Source organism: Lithobates pipiens, unplaced genomic scaffold (assembly GCF_037356315.1).
Source record: "Lithobates pipiens isolate NorthernLeopardFrog02 unplaced genomic scaffold, aLitPip1_a1.2 Scaffold_8, whole genome shotgun sequence".
Lineage (NCBI taxonomy): Eukaryota > Metazoa > Chordata > Amphibia > Anura > Ranidae > Lithobates > Lithobates pipiens.
Window position 1 is genome coordinate 628,013,459 of NW_027507903.1, and position 19,597 is coordinate 628,033,055.

Below are 19,597 nucleotides of genomic sequence, written 5' to 3' on the forward strand. Positions count from 1 at the left end.
CCCGTGCGGACCGGCCGACCAACCTCCCCCCTGCCCTTCCCAGCTTCTCTCTCTTCTCGTTTCCCCCTCTACTCCTTTTCTTATTTCCAATCTGGCTGCTATCACTATCCCATTTCTCTATTTCCGAAAAACACTGCCCACGCAGTACCTGTACCCCCCAGTAAAACATAGACCTTACTCCAGAGAGTAACTTGTTTCTCCGTCCCCGGCGACTCCGGGCTCTAAGACACTTGACTGTTTACACAGATAGATACTCTCCTTTATGATCTGAACTGCATGATCCCGTTTTGTATTTGACTATGTTATATAGGGACTAAGTCCCACCACTACTGCTTACATGCTGTTTACCAAATTGTTTTAATTACCTTATGACTGCATCGTACTGTGTAATTATTTTGTTTATTGCTAATAAAATTTTGAAACAGAAAACAATGCTGCATAAATACCGTGTGACATAAAATTTTGCAACAATCGCCATTTTATTCTCTAGATTCTCTGCTAATATATATATATATATATATATATATATATATATATATATATATATATATATATATAATGTTTGGTGGATCTAAGATATATATATATATATATATATATATATATATATATATATATATATATATATATATATATATGGATTTTAACTTGTAAACACCAAATGTTTGGTGGATCTAAGATATATATATATATATATGTATATGTATATGTGTGTATATATATATATATATATATATATATATGGATTTTAACTTGTAAACACCAAATGTCAGAAATAGGCTTAGGCATGAAAGGGATATATATATATATATATATATATATGTATATGTATGTATATGTATATATATATATATATATACTATATTGCCAAAAGTATAAGAATGGCGGCCTTTACACGCACATGGACTTTAATGGCATCCCAGTCTTACTCCGTAGGGTTCAATATTGAGTCGGCCCACCCTCTGCAGCTATAACAGCTTCAACTCTTCTGGGAAGGCTGTCCACAAGGTTTAGGAGTGTGTCTATGGGAATGTTTGACCATTCTTCCAGAAGCGCATTTGTGAGGTCAGGCACTGATGTTGGACGAAAAGGCATGGCTTGTAGTTGCTCATCCATCTCTTTCTGGACCTTGCTTTGTGCACTGGTGCGCAGTCATGTTGGAACAGGAATTGCACCCCCCCCCACACTGTTTCCACAAAGTTGGAAGCATGAAATTGTCCAAAATGTCTTGGTATGCTGATGCATTAAGAATTCCCTTCACTGGAACCCCTGAAAAAAAAAAATAAAACCCACACCATAATCCCCCTTCCACCAAATGATTTGGAGGGGTGGCCCAATACTTTTTGGCAATATAGGGGGTTAGTTACTAAAGGAAAATCCACTTTGCACTGCAGGTGCACTTGGAAGTAAAGTCGCTGTAGATCCAAAGGGGACATGCAAGGAAAATAAAAAACAGCATTTTAGCTTGCACATGATTGGATGATAAAATCAGCAGAGCTTCCACTCATTTCAGATCTACCCCTTAGATTTAGAGCGACTGCACTGCCAAGTGCATTTTCAGTGCACTTTCAGTGCAAGGTGCCTTTGCCTTTTGTAAATAACCCCCATAGTGTTGGTGAGCGAGTTTGGGGTGGAGGAACTTGACTGGCCTACACAGAGTCCTGACCTCAACCAAATAGAACACCTTTGGCATGAATTAGAGTGAAGATTGCAAGCCAGGCCCTCTCATCCAACATCAGTGCCTGACCTCCCAAATGCGCTTCTGGAAGAATGGTCAAATGTTCCCATAGACGTCCTCCTAAACCTTGTGGAAATACAGCATAAAGAAGACTAATTTCTGAGAAGAATTTATTTAATATTTACTTATTGATCATGTTTGCATTTTTAATAAAAAAAAAATGTTTTTACAATATTTTCTCAATAGCTTTTTTAAAGTCCTTGTTCCTGAAGGTGTATATGATCGGATTAAGCAATGGAGTCATTACAGTGTAAAAGAGAGAGAGGACCTTGCTTAAAATATCTAGTTGACCTTTGGTTGGAAACATATACGCAGCAGTTAGAGTCCCGTAAAAAATGCAAACTACGGTCAGGTGAGAGCTGCAGGTGGTGAAGGCTTTCTTCCTTCCTGTAATTGATTTCATTTTGAGGATGGTTATACCAATATAGATATACGATATAACAATTATCATAAAAGGTGCTACGATGCCGATGAGACCTACTACGTATGTCTGAATGTAAATCCATGAAATATCAGAGCAGGAAAGCTCAAGTATTTTTAGATAGTCACAGAAGAAGTGATCAATGATATTTGGTCCACAGTAGTATAAACTGCACAACGATACAGAATTAATCAATGTAACTTTGAAGCCCAGTGACCAAATGGTAATCACTGATTTAATGCAATTTGATTGGTTCATTATAGAGTTGTAATGTAGGGGCTTACAGATGGCCAAATACCGGTCATAGGACATCACAGTCAGGAGAAAACACTCTGAGGTCTCAGTATGTGAAAAGAAGAGGAACTGGATGACGCATCCAGCAAGAGACATGGTGCATCCATCATGTAAGATGATATAAAGAAGGTTGGGAAGAATATCTGTAGACAGAATTATATCAAGCAATGATAGTTGGGTGATGAAGAGGTACATGGGAGACTGAAGTGTTTTACTCAGAAGATATAAAACCATAATGAAGAGATTTCCAGAAATAGTAACACAATATATGAAAAACAGCACCAAGAAAAATGGAATTTTATAGTATTTTAGAGTCGTAAAACCTGTTAGTACAACATTGGTTACATTATTATGATAGACCACCTGGTAAAACAACATAAAATACATAATTTAGGTTGGAATAAACATCCACCATGTTCAATTTTTCCAGTGGAAGGCAAAACAAAAAAATTTTTTGTGCAATTATCCATTCAATTTTGTTAAGAACCGTTCAATATATATATATATATATATATATATATATATATATATATATATATATATATATATATATATATATATATATATATATATATTACTTACTATTTGGCCAAGTTTTAACCATTCCTCATGAAACAAGAAATGTCTATTGTATCTGGCTGTATCATTGGTGTACACCAGTGGTTTTGGATGTGTAGTTTTCCAGTGGGGCATAAGAAAATGATTTACATAGATCTGCCTACGAATCGGAAATTAGGCTTAACAGCCTTAAGTCTCGTACACACGATCGGATTTTCCACTGGGAATTGTTGGATGACAGACTGTTGGTCTAAAGTCCGACCATTTGTACGCTCCATCGGACAATTGTTATCGGAATTTCCGCGGGAAAATGTTGGATGACAGGCTTAAACATTTTTGGCGGACACTGGTCTGTTGTCAGATTTTCTGATCGTGCATACACACGTCCGTCAGACAAAAGTCCAAAGTGCAAACACACATGCTCGGAATCAATGCTCACCAAACACAACATTAGCAGAAGGTGCCCAAAGGGTGAAGCTAAAGAGATGAAAAGCCACGTAGTACGCCGACCATTGTGTGCCATTTGTATGCAAGACAAGTTCATGGCCAATGCCCTTCGGACAAAAGTCTGACGTTTTGTCTGCGGAAAATCAGGTCGTGTGTACAAGGCTTTAATTTTGGGATAGGTGATAGAATGAGACATGTGACTACCATCTATTCTAGAAAGACTTTACTGTGCTTTTTATTACCAATGTAACATTTTATCATAAGGAGCTTAGAGCATGGAGAGGTGAAGGAAGCAGTTCTGTACAACTGACCTGATACATTTTCTTCCGGTCAGATTCAGTGTTGCCAACCATCAGTATTTTTTCTGGCAGCCAGTGAAAAACAGGCAATTTTCTCCTTCAGTAAATGCCAGTAAAAAAAAAAAATGCCAGTAAAAATGGCTGTGATACTCGGCCTGGAGCCAGCTGAGACCATACAAGTGCCAGCTACAGTGTGTTCGGGTGGCTCTGGTGGAGGCGGTGCCTGAACATGTACTGTGATGTCATGGTGCAAGAGAGCCTCTCTTAAAAATGTACATGGTCTTCTCCTTTTAAATTGATAAACATTAAACGGATATATTGTATAACAAGAAGATAAAAAAAAAAAAAAAAGACGGTGAAACGAAAAGGATACCCGGCCACAATGATGTTAATCACAAAGACTAGGATTCTGAGAGTCAAACTGATTAGAAATTACTAATAACTAGAATCCTACTGAGTGGCAAAAAAAAAAAAAAAAAAGAAAAAAAAAGAAAAAAAATTAAAAAAATGGTGCAAGGGAGCCAAGTAGAGCAGCCAGAGCATTGTGTGCGGGTCTGTGGGATGGGATCAAGGCAGACCAGGAGCTGGACCATCAGTGTTGTTTGGACTGGAGGGACCACCTGGCTTGGAGAGAGATGGTCACTGTCACTCAGGAGGGGACGTGTCGTGTCGGTAATCTGTACTGCTGCACACTGCTGTCAGTGTCACTGCGAGAGTCAATTTCATGTGTGTGCCGCCCATTCTAATTCCTTGTCCTTCTGAGTCCTATTCCTGAGCTACTTACTTACTATAGCAAAAATAAAATAAGAAATATGTTTTGTCCCTTATTACCTTAAATCACATTGCTAATCACATGTTGTACTTGTTTGTAGCCTAAATAGTGAAATTTGTACTTAAAACTGTAATTTTGTGGGCGTGGCCTGGACGGCGATGGAGTAGGTCGCAAGTGAGTTGAGCTCCGCTCCCGGTTTATCCTGAACAGCTATCCTGTGCTTCGGTAACAGCCAACAACTGAGGGGAATCGGTGGATTGGGACCCCGTCACTCATCCCGACATGTCTCCTACGAAAAAGCACGGCTCGGCGGCGGCCTCCCTGGACAAGTTCCGCAGGCAGGATAGGGAGTCGGCTCAAGATGGCGCCTCCTTGCCCTCCACAGCTCAACCAGCGACGAATGATACTGATAAAGTGCTGGAGGCTATCTCCACCTGCCAATCCTCCCTTACTACCAAAATTGAGGAGATCAGAGTTGACATATCTCTTATAAGACAGGACATGTCTAAACTTAAAGACCGTGTAAAGGAGACGGAGGATAGGATCGGCCAGGCGGAAGATGTGTTGCAACCGCTCCAACACTCCCACGAGGAGGTGAGGCGCCAACTTCATCTCCTTGCCCAAAAACAGGACGACCTTGAAAACAGATCGCGCAGGTCGAACCTTCGCTTTATAGGCCTACCGGAAGGTGCAGAGAGCTCCGATCCACCTACCTTTCTTGAGAATCTTCTGATCAAAACCTATGGAAGGGAAGTATTCTCCACCACCTTTATAGTGGAGCGGGCGCATCGTATGCCCGCAAAGGGGCCCGCCGGAAGGCGCACCGCCCCGCACATTCATTGCCAAATTGCTCAATTACCGGGACAGGGATACCGTTCTGCGCTTGAGCAGAGAAAAGGGCAACATTCCTTATCAGGCAGGTCACATCATGGCCTTCCCGGATTTCTCAGCAGAAGTTCAGAAGCAACGGGCCCGTTTCGTCAAGGTTAAGAGGCGGCTGCGTATTAACCACATTAAATATGCCATGATGTACCCGGCGAGGCTGCGTGTCCTGGGAGAAGACCGAGCACACTTCTTCGACAACCCGGCGCAAGCGGTGGAATGGCTGGAGAGAAGGGAGGCTGACAGGAATCGTCGGGCCTAACGAATGGATTGCTCTATCTGCTATATGCCACTATTCCTGGGGATTCCTTCCCCTCACTGTTTATTTACCGCCGGAGGTAGGCTTTTACCAGCTGTTAATTGGGCTATTTTACTTATTACCACGCACTGCCTTGATGTTGACTGCTAGCACTTTAGGCTTTGTTCATCGCTACCTACAACCTCACCATGTGTGCCAGGTTTCACCTTGTGAACTGAGACTGTTCCAGCGCGGTTTGCTGAGCTGAGGCCTAACCACGATCTTTCCTCTGTGACTGTCTGCGTGGGCCTGGAACTTCTTATGCTATGTCTCCCTGTTTTCACATGGCTGGCTGACCCTGCAATATGAGTACACCTTGTTCGGGCATGTGCTCTCCTTCTCTTCTCTTATTTCTTTTGTCCCCTTTCTCTACTTCTCCTCTCTTCCTCTTCCTACCTTTAACTTTATTATTGTCATAACTGTTAACTATATATTTTTGTTTGGAATGCCTCATTCATTGATACCGGGGGCGGGGGCTGCGACCCTTGTTTCACGGCTTAGCCCGGTGGGCTACTCTCTGAGCCTTATGCAGCGAGTGACCGCCCCGTGTACAGTTAAGTGCCCAGTTTGTCCCCCTGTGGACTTGCATAATCCAGGCAGTGGGGGGAGGGTTTGCTGGATGCTTTTGATGCAGGGGGTACAGGCGAAAGTTTGGCGAGTTGGGGATGTATGCTCCGGCTCAGTTGGGGGGGCTGAGAGCTGGGTGGGGGAGGGGAGTTGGGGCTGGGGTTTGGGTTTGTGTTGGTTTTTTGGTTAATTTTTGAGTTTATGGTATAAAGGAATGTGCTCCAGTATTTACTGATGGGCTGGTGGATGGTGGTTGGGGGGAATGAGATGGGTCCCGCACTGGGGATCGGTCCGCCCAGCCAGGTGCATAGATTGAACGCTACTGTCATATGGCTCCGGTTAAATTTCTGACGTGGAACGTCCGGGGCATTAGGGATAAGCTCAAACATACGGCCATCTTTACATGCCTTAAATCTTACAGAGCAGATTTTATAGTGCTGGTAGAAACTCATGTTACGGGCCGGCTCCAGTTGGCACTTAGAAGGCCATGGGTTGGCTGGACGTACCACGCAACCCACACCCCCTATTCTCGAGGCGTATCCCTGTTGATAGCTAAGACATTACAATTTCACCTGCTTGACTTGCGGACTGATCCCCAGGGCCGGTTTGTCTTTGTACACTGCACTATACAAGGCAGGCGTTATCTAATCTTGGCTATGTACATACCACCTCCTTACTCTGCTAGTGTTGTGTCTGAGGGACTATCCTATATGGCCCAGTACCCAGATACCCCTGCCATATGGCTTGGGGACTTTAACATCGCCCTCAACCCGAACATGGATAGGCTGCAGGGTGGCTCCGCCCCTACGGCCCAGATAGGATCCAGACTGTGTCGCACCCTTAGGGACTTCTCGCTGACTGATGTCTGGCGACATAGGTACCCCACGACCCAGGCATATTCATGCTTCTCAGCTATGCACTCTACTATGTCTCGCATAGATTACATTTTGGCATCGAACGTCCTCCTTCCCCAGTTGGAGGATGCGGGGTTCCATGCGAGATCCTTATCAGATCACACTCCCTGTTGGGCTACCCTTCTACTGACACAGCAGGCTGGACCTCGGGTCTGGCGCCTCAACCCTTTTTGGCTGAAGGCGCTGGGGGAGTGGGAGGACCTGTCTGAGGAGTGGAGTCACTTTTTTGCCATTAATAGGGGGACAGCAACGGGTGGCAGTGTCTGGGAGGCATTCAAAATTCATGCACGATCCACTATGATAAGGCGAATCAACAGGTTGAAATGTTCCTCTAAAATGCTAATCAGTCAGGCGGAGGAGCAGTTGGAGGTTGTCACCCGGGAGTTCGTAATGCACCCCAGTGAGGAGAGCGTCTCGGCTCTCAAGCTCCAAACACGTGTTTTAGACCAACTGCAATTTGAACAGGCCAAACGAAAAAAAAATTTTACGCGGCAGCGGATATTTGAGCAGGGTGAGAGAGCGGGTAAACTGTTGGCATACCTTGCCCACCAAGATGCGAGACCACCGGTAGTGGTATCTCTAGTGGATGAGAGTGGAGCTCTTGTCTCTGACCCGGGGAGCGTCGCCGAGATGTTCCGGTCTTACTATGCTGACCTCTACACCTCTCGTGTAGAGGTCACGCCTCAGGAGACCCGGGCATTTCTACAGGATGTTCTCTTTCCTCAACTCTCGGTGGCCCAGATCACAGATTTGGAATCTCCGATTTCACTTGAGGAAGTTGAACTGGCACTATCGTCCTTGGCAGCGGCCAAAGCCCCAGGACATGATGGTCTACCGTTAGATTTTTATGCTGCATATTCTGAGGTATTGGCCCCTGAGCTACTAAATCTGTACACTTACCTTTTTGAATCCGATTCCCTCCCAGATACTTTGAGACAAGCGACAATTATAGTCATCCCAAAACCAGGTAAAGATCCGCACCGCCCGATTCGTATCGCCCGATTTCACTGTTACAGGTGGACATAAAAATCTTAGCTAAAGTATTAGCGTCCCGGTTATGCCCCCATATCTTGTCCCTTATCCACCCAGACCAGACAGGTTTCATGCCCGGTAAAAACACGGCAATGAACATCCGCAGACTCCACATGAACTTGCAAGCTTCTCACGACAATGGAGGTACTAGGTCCGTGGTGGCGTTGGACGCGGCTAAGGCATTTGATTCAGTGGAGTGGGGATATTTGTGGGAATGCCTTAGACGATTTGGGTTTGGGCCAAATTTTTTAAAGTGGGTCCGGATACTAAATTTCTCTCCAGAGGCGCGTGTGGCGGTAAACGGTTGCCTGTCAGGTCCTTTTCCCTTGGGGCGGGGGACCAGGCAGGGGTGCCCCCTGTCCCCGCTCTTATACGCCCTGGCGGTGGAACCGCTGGCTATATCCCTCAGGTCCAACACACTCATTAGGGGCCTTAGAGCGGGGTCCATAACGGAGACGGTGAGCATTTACGCAGATGATATGCTCCTGTATCTTGAGGATGAGGGGCCCTCCTTGAGAGCTGCTCTTAGTACCATCGAAGACTTTGGTAAACACTCGGGCCTTACTATTAACTGGGCAAAGTCGCTAATTCTCCCCATTGACCTCTCTCCGCCGGAGCGCGATGCGGCCTCCCTCCCATTGTGCAGAGTGTTTTCCATTCAGTACCTGGGAGTCCAGATTACTAGGGATCCCTCCGATTACATAGTTCATAATATTGAACCCCTGATCTCATATTTGAAAACTAGGACTCAATCCTGGGCCAGACTCCCCCTTGGTGTAATGGGAAGGATAAACTTAATCAAAATGATTCTCCTGCCCAAGTTCCTATACAAATTCTGGCAGGCTTCTACTCTTATCCCCCTTAAATATTTTCAAACCATAGATACTATCCTTAATTCCTTTGTCTGGGGCTCCGCCAGACATAAGCTGGCTTGGAATACACTTAAGAATCCTACCAATATGGGGGGAGCTGCACTCCCCGACTTCCACGCCTATTACATTGCTGCCCAGCTCTCCCACTTCTTTCACCTACACAAAGCAGACGCTTCTAGGTACCAAGCACTACTCTGCGGAATGCCTAATAGCTGTGCCCATTCTCCCCTTCAGGTTCTGTTTAGGGGGAGGGAGTCTAATAGGAGAGTGAAGAGTTATGCCTCTTTGCTGATTCAGCATAGGCGGGTATGGGGCATCGCACAAAAGATGTTGGGGGCGGACTGGGTGCACTCCCATACACCCCTGTGGTACAACTCTCAGCTGAGGGAACTTCGGGGGCTTCCGGGTGCGGGTCTCTGGGCCTCCAGAGGGGTGGTGTACCTGTATCAGGTCGTCACCCCATTGGGGGTACGTAGTTTCCAGACACTACAGAGAGAGTTCGAGATCCCCCCGCATATGATCTTTCATTTTGCGCAGTTATCCCATGCCCTTCGGGCTCAATTTGAGGGGGGATTCCCTGATCCCCAAGAACTGTCAGTAGTGGGTACTATAGTTGGTGAGGAGCCCACAAAACTAATATCTACTCTATATGACTCCCTTAGAAGACGTGCTGTAGCCAGACTTACAGAGGTAACAAGATACAGGTGGGAGGAGGATGTGGGCCCGCTTGAGAGTGAGAAATGGGAGGAGATCTTGGATAAGGTTAAGCAAGTTTCCCCTAGGATAACCGACAGACTGACTCAACTGTACATCCTACATAAATCCTATCTTACTCCTGCCAGAATTTGCAGATACAAACCCTCCCTGGAACCGGGGTGTCCACATTGTGGGAGTCTCCCATGTTCCTTCTACCATTTGATATGGTCTTGTCCGGACGTTCAGGCCTTCTGGCTGCAAGTGGTTCAATTCCTCCATGACCATATGGGCTCCCCCCTTCAGGTGGACCCCAAGACTTGTTTACTAGGCCTGGAGCTGGACGTCCCGGCGGAACCCTCAAGTGCTATTTTCATCCAAGAAACATTGTTCAGTGCTAGGAAGCTAATTGCCCGGTTGTGGATGCGGCCAGAAACCCAGACGCTCAGGGCTTGGGCAGCTGAGGTTAATCTAACTTTGCCGATAAAGAAAGTCATTTATGCACACAGGGGTTGCCCAAACAAATTCAATAAGATCTGGGATTGTTGGCTCAATGACCCAGACACTTGTGTGGACTAGATCTACTGACATGTTGCGACCTTCCTGGGTGACCTATGTGATTGACGTGTTTTTATGTGATAATGGTTTTTCTTCTGCTTCTCTGTTTACTATGCAGCACAGTTGCAGTGCTTATGCATGTATAATGACATAGTTTTAATAGACCTGTCTTGTGTTTTTCGATGTGGAGGAGCTGCTTCTGCTTGTTATTACTCTTTGCTGCCGACTGTACCAAAACTGTAACCCTTTTTTTATACTGTGCCATTTACCAATAAACTCGTTTTTTCCTTTAAAAAAAAAAAAAAAAAAAAAGCCAACAAGGGTTTTTCCACCAAGTACTGTCATGTTTCGCAAAGGGGTCAAATATTTAATTCACTCGCTAAAATTGAAATCAATTTATAACTTTTTTGAAATGCGTTTTTCTGGTTTTTGTTTTGTTGATATTCTGTCTCTCACTGTTAAAATAAACCTACCATTAAAATGAAAAAAAAACTGTAATTTTGTAACTTTTGGAAATGCCAGTAAAAATTTGGCTGTGCTGGTAAATTTTGGGTGTTGTGTCAGTAAATTTCAATCTGTTTTTTAGGAGAGAAAATATATACCTATGCTTAACTCCCAATAGCTTGTACATGTATTTAAACTATCAGGTGCTAATGGGGTGTGACCACATATTAACACTACACATTCTGGATGAACCCTCCACACCACACTCAACCTTTTCAACATAGAGGAACCCTTGAAATACTTCTCCGGTCTCGGGGAACCCCTGCTAAAAAGTAGAAATCTACAACTCATGATACATTAGTGTGATGGTCAGTTGGAAGAATGGTCCTTACACTTGTGATCATTGGGAAGAATTACCTCCTTACAGATAGCTAAAAAGATCAATGCTGTCAGTGGGAACTTATCTGAGAGGCAGAAATTGCCCAATGCTGAAGGAACCCCTAGCAACCTCTGGAGGAACCCTGGTTGATAATCACTGCTCCACACACTGCTATGAACCCTTTCTAGCAAACTATGCAATGAAAAACAGGGATATATTTAGTTCACATATATTGCAATACATGTTTAACCGCTTTCCGACCAGCCGCCACAGTTGTACTGCAGCAACATGGCTCGGCTGCGCGTATCGCCTTCATGTTACATCGGTAACATAAGCGGCCACTAGGGGGTGCTTGCACGCCCCCTTGCTCCCCGAGCTAATGCGATTGCCTGACGGTCTCGATCATTGCCGGGCTCTCGTGATTGCTCGGGGCACATGGCGAATCGGAAGCTTGGTGTAAACACAGTTTCTGGCTCTCTGAGGAGTTAAAGTGGTTGCAATCACTTACAAACCACTTTGACCTACAGGTAAACCTAGATTAAGGAGAAATATCTCCTAAACCTACACAGTTTAGGAGATATTTGCCAAAATACAGGCACCGCTGTCTACGGCGCATGCGACGTAGACAGTGGCGCACAGGCGCACTGAGCGTGCCGCTGTCAGTGGCGACTCCCGTGCGCATGCGCAGGAGTGAAGTCATCGCGGCTTTGTCGAATGACAGCGGTGGAGCAGCGAGACCCACCGAGAAGATGGAGGCTCTGGACTACAGGGGACAGTGGTGACTTTGCTGGCTCCTGTGTCAGGTAAAGTTCTATTGGCAGATAGCATGTCTAATTGTATTCAAATGATAGTTTGGGAGTAGGCAGTTATATTTAAAAAAATACAATGTAAAATTTACAATCGACAGCAACATAGTTGTATGTTTGATCTTAAAACGACAGGATAATGGTGTTGTGGTAACTTGCCCAAATAAAAAAAAAGCATAATAATATTCTTGTTATCACTAGAAAAAAAAGCCTTTGAAAATTTGTTTGCAATAACTCCATCAGTATCACCAGCTTTTAAAGCAGCTTCATTATTATCTCATTAACCCCCTAGCGGTAATCCCGAGTCTGGCTCGGGTTGGGATTTTACTGACAGGAGCGGTAACCCTGAGCCAGACTCGGGATCACATCGCTGGATACAGGGAGGACACAGGGAGAGTTACTTACCTTGTCCCCTGGATCCAGTGATGTCCTCCCTGCTGTGTGTGTGAGCTCCTCCACTTGATTCACAGTGCCGAATGCCGCCGAGCTCCGTTCCCTGCGATATTACGGCGCACGGGAGCGGAGATCAGTGGCAAATTCAAAAAAGTAAAAACACGCAAAACACACACAGCACTGTAATCTTACAGATTACAGTACTGTATTAAAAAATACACACCCCCTTTGTCCCTAGTGGTCTGTGCAATGCCCTGCATGCACTTTTATATTATAAATACTGTTTTTTTCTGCCTGGAATTTGGAGATTGTCCATAGCAACCAAAAAGTGTCCCTTTTTCAGTGTTTTAGGATTTGATTACGTTATTGAATAATTTTTATTATTCTTTATTATATTATAAACTTTATCATACCCGGGATGTCTGCTAGACTCTGGTTTGAACAGATTTAAGTGAGTTATTCCTAAGAATTACAGGACTACAATATAAAACGCCAAATTTCCATGCAAAATATTTGTACCACTTTCAGCACCTAAATCCAGACTGAATCATACCGCCAGGGAGGTTAAAGAAGAAAAGAATTGTGCGCTGCATTTGGAGATTTCATAATTTGCTGCGTCACAAATGTAAATACTCCATTACAAACGCTAGTTTACAAGACTGACCACTTCTGGCTCGTCCTTGCTTCCGAGCATGCCTGTTTGCACTTTGGACTTTTGTCCGACAGACTTGTGTACACATGCTCGGAAAATCCAACAACAGACATTTGTCCACAGAAAGTTTGAAAACCTGCTAGCCAACATTTTGTTGGCGAAAAGCCTGAAAACAATTGTCTGATGGAGTGTACATACGGTCAGATTTACCGACAACAGCCTGTTATCGGACATTTCCCGTCAGAAAGTCTGATCGTGTGTACGAGGCTTTAAGGTGTCAACATACCAAGACATTTTGGACAATTTCATACTCCAAACTTTGTGGGAATAGTTTGGGGATAGCCCCTTCCTTTTCCAACATGCCTGGGATGCCATTAAAGTTTGTGTGTGTGTAAAGGCAGGTGTCCTAATACTTTTGGTAATATTGTGTATCTTTGGTTTAAGAATCAGGCATTGGACATGTTTTTCTACTTAGTGTGTGGCTTCTTTCTAAAGGAAACCAACCAAGATTTGCAACACCTTCTCTTTTTTTCTTTTTATGCATCTGAAAAAAATGTATCTGCTTTAAAGAGAAAGTTCAGTTGGGTCTCAATGAATATGCAATATTTCATATTTGCTTAACTAAACATTGAATACATTTTTTTTTTTGTTAGTTTTTATTCTTGAGCATAAATAAAGACACTAAATACAAAAATACATGAAATTTCCTAAAAGAAGGATGAGGAAAAAAGAACAAAAAAACAGCAGATAGTCAGTCAGTAAGTTTGATAATTAGAAGTTGCCAAGTATTTTCATTGTAGGTTGAAAATGTAACCAATATTATAAGAATACACTGAACCACGAAAGCTCAAAATCCTAGACATACAGTGCAATCTTTTTTTGGCATTAGTTGAATTGAGTTGGAAACGATGGCATAATAATTAGAAAAGACCCAGGTAAATTTAATGATAATAAGAGAGGCTCTGAAGCATACAGTTTATAATGCTATACAGTTCTTCATCTGTATAGAAACACAAAACAGCAATTCTACAGTATGATGTATCTATGTTTTCATGTATCTCTAAACAGTTATTACATACTTCACCTCAATTCCGTGAGCATTATTAGAGATGACGTCTGGATGTATTTGTTTACTTTGAAAATCTCCGGCAAAGAATATCAGATCAGCCATGAATAATGTTACCACTTACAGGGAAATATTAGTCTCTGTTATGTACTGAGTGGATCTGAAAACCTTTTATACATTTTACTCCCCCTTGGTTGGCTGTTTTTTGCGTGGCTAATTTACCTAATTGCTAATAATCCTTTAGGAATTCTTTTTTTTTTTTTTTTTTTTTTTAGAATCCATTTTCTCCTGACACACACTCTTTATTTATCTTAAATAGAAAGCAGTAGGGGAATTCATGTTTATTTTCACAAATTGTATCCACTCACCTATTTCCTACCATTGCCTCTGGCTATTTTAAACACATTGAACATAAACTACAAGGGCAATATTGGCCATTTACTGTATCATATTTTAATATTTATATTTCTTATATAGCTATGATTATTATGATTTATTATCTTGTAGATAACATTGATTGACTCCTCCTGAGGAAGCGGTAAGCACCGTGAAACATGTAGAGGACCATGTCAAGATCTGCTATATTTGGTATGCCCAGTACTCATTGGGGATTATTGACCCTATAAGATCAATAATATTGTTTTTATAACGTTTCAACTTGTATGTTCGTTCCTTTCTTATTAATCAAAAATGTGTAGCGCTGGCTCCTGACGAGCAGGCACTATGTGGTTTTTCAAAGTAAATTTTCCTGAAACCACAGTTGGGTTATGGGGCTAATTTTCAAAATTTCTGGTTTCAGTACCAGTCCAGCTGGGTTGCACTGGATTCTCCTTGACCGCAGGTGTCACTGTCACAGCTGGCAAGGGTAAGAATGCAGTTTAGCTGGGTGTATTGAATGCCACTGTTCTTTCGGAACCAGCCCAGTGGGAGTGTTCTCCTGCTGTGAATTCTGGGAGGTATTTAAGGTACTGACATCACATGCTTCGGGGTTCCAGAGATTATTTTCTGCCTGTTCGGTTTGGGTGGTCCTCCTGACCCAGCCCCCATGGCCCTCCTGGCCTGGGGTGTGGAACCATGCATTTCGAGTCTCGGGGCTGGCTAGCCCGAGGCAACGCAACTGCAGGGACAGGCCTGAATGGATTTCAGGGCCTATTGATCCAAAAGTGGTCCGGTGCCATCTCATCTGAAGGGAGAGGCCCAGCAACTGGAAAAACCCCAGAGGAGGACTCTTCAGGAGAAGGCTGCGCACAAGGCTGGCTTCTCTGAAGGAGCCTGGAGGCTTAGTTGAAGGACACAATCTGGATCTACACTCATACGGTATCGCCGGATCGGCTGAGAGATGCTGGTACCGTATGATAGCTCTTTAAATTGTTCTATGTCCCTCAGTAAATCACAAGTCTGTGGCAGAGACTTTGTCTAAATTCTACACACAAGTCTGTGGCAGAGACTTTGTCAAACATCCTACGCTCAAGTCTGTGGCAGAGACTTTACTTAACACCCTACCGACTGCTAGGCCTAGTGAGAGGAGGTCTATCTGGGGGTTGTAAAATCCAGTTGTGAAACGGTTGCTATTCTCTGGATTCTTCTATAAGAGACTTTCAATTTTTTGCAGTCTAAACAACCTGAACTTACTCCTAACCCTCTACCCTAAACTGAGAGATTCTGTTTCAAATAAGTAACCCAAAAGAAGATTCAGTGTCAGTTTCCACATTTCTTTGGCCATCTACCATGGGAATCCCTAGACGGAGAAGCAGACAAGAAGGTAACGGTAAGCCCAATAAAACCAGCAGCTCTTGGGTCAGTTCTACAAATGTTTACCATAAAATGATCATTTTTATTTGAACCATTGTCAAATCCTTGGGTACTGAGTCCATTTCTCCATTTGGCCAGGGGCAATTTTTGGGGTAGCCCTAGGCTCCTTTTTCCATTATATAGATATGAAATATTGGATTTTTGATATGAGTTTTTCATTTGTTAGTACCATCACCATTTTCTGTGAAGGTTGTAATTAAATCAGGCCATGGTAAAGCTAATATTAGTGAAATTCAACTGGACTTGTTATGTAATGTTGGAGATGTTTCATAGTGTTACCAAATCCACTTTCTAAGTTCTGATAAAAATATAAACATACCCCAGAATTTATATCCACATAGGTAGCAAAGATTCCTTAATCCAATCACTAAAATGACAAAAAGCTTCTTTGTGTGTGAGCACAACAGGAGGGGTGTGACCACAAGTAAAAACATTCAGGGGCAACCACAATTGGAAGCGCTGATTGGGACAGTCTCAAAAAAGGACAAACAAGGGGGGCGTGGCCGGAAGCCGAGGAGGACGGACGCACTGGAGAGGAGCTCCGTGAATCCCCCTCTCCATCCACCTCCATCCGCGCCCATGACTGCCACAGAGTGCCTTAAAAAGTGCCATCCTGACCTGCGGGAGACGTCCGGCACACTTTGCGGACGATATTACACTCCCGCTGCGCCTCTATACGCTTCGCACAGCGGGAGACCCATCGCCGCCATCTTGCGGCCTACTTCCATCCTCCAGTCCCGCCCGCTCCTGCCTCCAGTTAGGCGGTCGCTGCTAACCCATCTGTTCACCGCACAGTCCAGAAGCTACCCCCGCATGGGGCAAGGAGACCGCAGCCCATCTACAGCATGCAAGGAGGCGTTTGAACCCCTCACCTCACAGGTGAGCTCTGGTGGCCATCTTGCTAAACCCAGGGCATAATGTGAGGATCCGCCCTGGGTGTTCATTAACATTTGTAGCCCCACTATCTTGGAGCGGCTCAGGACCTAACCACCACAGGTGGGGCAGCATATACCCCTGGGGCAGATATTTGACTTTTCCCTGCAACCACTCCTCCTAAAGATTGAGGCCTCGGCCTAACTTGTGGCCATTTTGAGCCCCCCAGGGCCTTCTTCCATACAACCGCACCAGCCTCCTGCTCCCTAGCCCTGCCGGCTCCTCAGATCCTCCCTATTTGGCAGTGCTCCTGCCCCCTCCGGAGTCCTCCTGCATAGCTAATTACTTTACATCACCCCCCCATTGTTGTCCTATGATCCACATGTTGCAATTTCTACTATGGGGGCCACACATCGGGTCCCCTAAGATGAGAGACATGTAATTATTATACGTTGACCCATGTCGCCTTCCTATGCCCCTCTACAATGCATAACAACCACCTCTATAAAGGGGGGCAACGCAACTGACTAATACCTAGTCCCAGCACCTCATGATGAAATACGGGCCAAAGCACCCCACTCAGTCTCAGTCACTGGATCTGCGGCTCTCGCAGACACTTGACCGCTTCCTGAGCAGACCTACATACCCATCCTTGGCCACCACCACGTCCACGCAGGTGACCCCCAAAGCCGCGGTGCAGAACACCTCAAAGACCCTATCGGACATCCCTTCAGAAATAATGGCTGCTCCTGTAATGGTAGAAGTCCACGATGACAAATTGCGGGCCCTCCCACAATACCTGACCAGTAATGTCTCTAAGGAGATGGGAAAACTTGCACATAAACTGCGGGGGGAGCTTGCTCAAATCAGTTAACGTACTGATGTCCTGGAAACTAAATTTAATGATTTGATACAATACCTTCACGTTTTGGAAGAGGACAATGCTGGCCTGAAACAATCCATTTCTCAGCTTCAGTCCCAACAGGAGGACTTGGAAAACAGGGAACGCCGTCAAAATTTACGTATCAGGGGTGTTCCTGAAACGGTCAGCGAGGGGGAGATCAGACCATACTTACTCAGCCTCTTTAATGTGGTGGCCCCTCGGATTCCGGACATAGACTGGAGATTAGATAGAGCCCACATATCTCTAGCCCCAAAACCTCCAACAGAAGCTAATCCCAGAGACATTATAGTACGCTTCCATTATTACGACAGTAAAGAAGCTTTAACCGCAGCCACTCACAACAAGTCTCGCTTAGATTTTTAGGGGGCAAAGATACAGATCTTTAGTGACTTGTCTCCAATCATCCTTGCCAAACGTCGCAGCTTTCGCCCTGTGACCATGCATCTGCAGAATCACCAATTCCCATATCGATGGGGATTCCCCTTCCGCCTGTCGGCCACGAAAGACTGGATTCAATACTCCATGAGGGACCTACAGGAAAGTGAAGCATTCATCCGCAACCTTGGTCTTCCACCGATAACCAGACGAAGATCCCACACCTCTTCCTACGACGCCTAAACTCACATCCATTTCAGGACGGATTTGGACCCCTGCTCGCCAAAAGTCACAGAAAACCTTCTCCACCCCTCAGCGCAATCCATTTCCCAGACTCCAACCCTGAGGGGAACCCAACCCTACTACCTGGCTGGACTTGGCTTTGGCCCCTGTGTCACCATGTTTCCCCTGTTTTTGGGGCGTTCACACCTATATTTATGGGTGTTCATCATACTTCAGGACTAGAGAAAAGTTCAATTTTTGTTCCCCTCAGACGCTGATGGAAGGTGGCGGGGGTCGCTCCAGATGAGCTGGAACCCCTTGTGTGCCTCCTTTTGTTCCACGGCCTTGGCTGTGGACTCCTGGGTGGTTTTTACCCCCCCAGGCTCTTTTTCTTCAGTTTTTTCTTTTTTTCTTTTTTTTTTTCTTTTTATAGGCCTTTTTTTGGCCTATTTTCTATTTTTGACTTGCCTAACTCCATTTTATATATCTTCTTTTCTTATGGTTGATGCTGTATTCCTTTACTTGCTTTACTTCCACAGGATACACCATGGCACATATCGCTTAGTTAATTCATACGGGTATTTCTGGCCAGTATATGTTTCTTATGGTTACATTACACTAATGGCAATCCATAACGATGGCTTTAGGGTCCTTACCTATAATGTTAAAGGCTTGAACTCTATTCACAAGCGCTGGTTGGTTTTGAAGGAGTTCAAATCTTCAGCTGCGGACATAGTCCTTGTCCAGGAGACTCATTTCCGCCCTGGGGATTCCCTTAAATTTGCTGCTAAACACTTTCCAAATTCCTTCATGGCTTCAGATCCCTCTGGTAAAGTGGGGGTCGCAATCCTGATTAGGAAAACATGCCCGTTGAGGGTAAAATCCTCGTTTATAGACCCCCAGGGTAGATACATTCTCCTGGACTGCGACTATCTCTCACGCTCTCTTACTGTGATTAATGTTTATGCTCCTAACTTGGGTCAAATTCAATTTCTCTCTGACTTATTGGGCAACCTGGGTAAATACGCCCAACCCTTTATGATTATAGGGGGTGATTTCAATATGACCATGTCTCCTAGAAGGGACAGACAAACGCTCTTCTCCTCCACTCCCTCATCTAAAGTAGAACGCCAATCCACCACATTCCGCAAACTTATTAGATCCCACAACCTGTTGGATATCTGGAGAATTAAACACCCTAACCACAGGCAATTTTCTTTCTTTCCCACCCACATAAAATGTACTCCAGACTAGATTACCTCCTTATAACAGCTCCCTTACTGACATCGGCGGTAGCGTCGGAATTGAACCCCATAACGTGGTGAG

The 19,597-nt window shown here is 44.5% G+C and overlaps 1 protein-coding gene across 1 annotated transcript; it reads right to left on the minus strand.

Moving 5' to 3' along the window:
- Positions 1–1,821: 1,821 nt before the first annotated feature.
- Positions 1,822–14,222, minus strand: LOC143961497 (olfactory receptor 11A1-like). Its single transcript, XM_077470794.1, has 2 exons — positions 14,104–14,222; positions 1,822–2,816 (listed from the first exon to the last, which is right to left on the minus strand). Exons 1-2 carry the CDS (start codon positions 14,188–14,190, stop codon positions 1,905–1,907), a joined length of 999 nt encoding a protein of 332 aa, XP_077326920.1. The 5' UTR covers positions 14,191–14,222; the 3' UTR covers positions 1,822–1,904.
- Between the last annotated feature and the right edge of the window lie 5,375 nt (positions 14,223–19,597).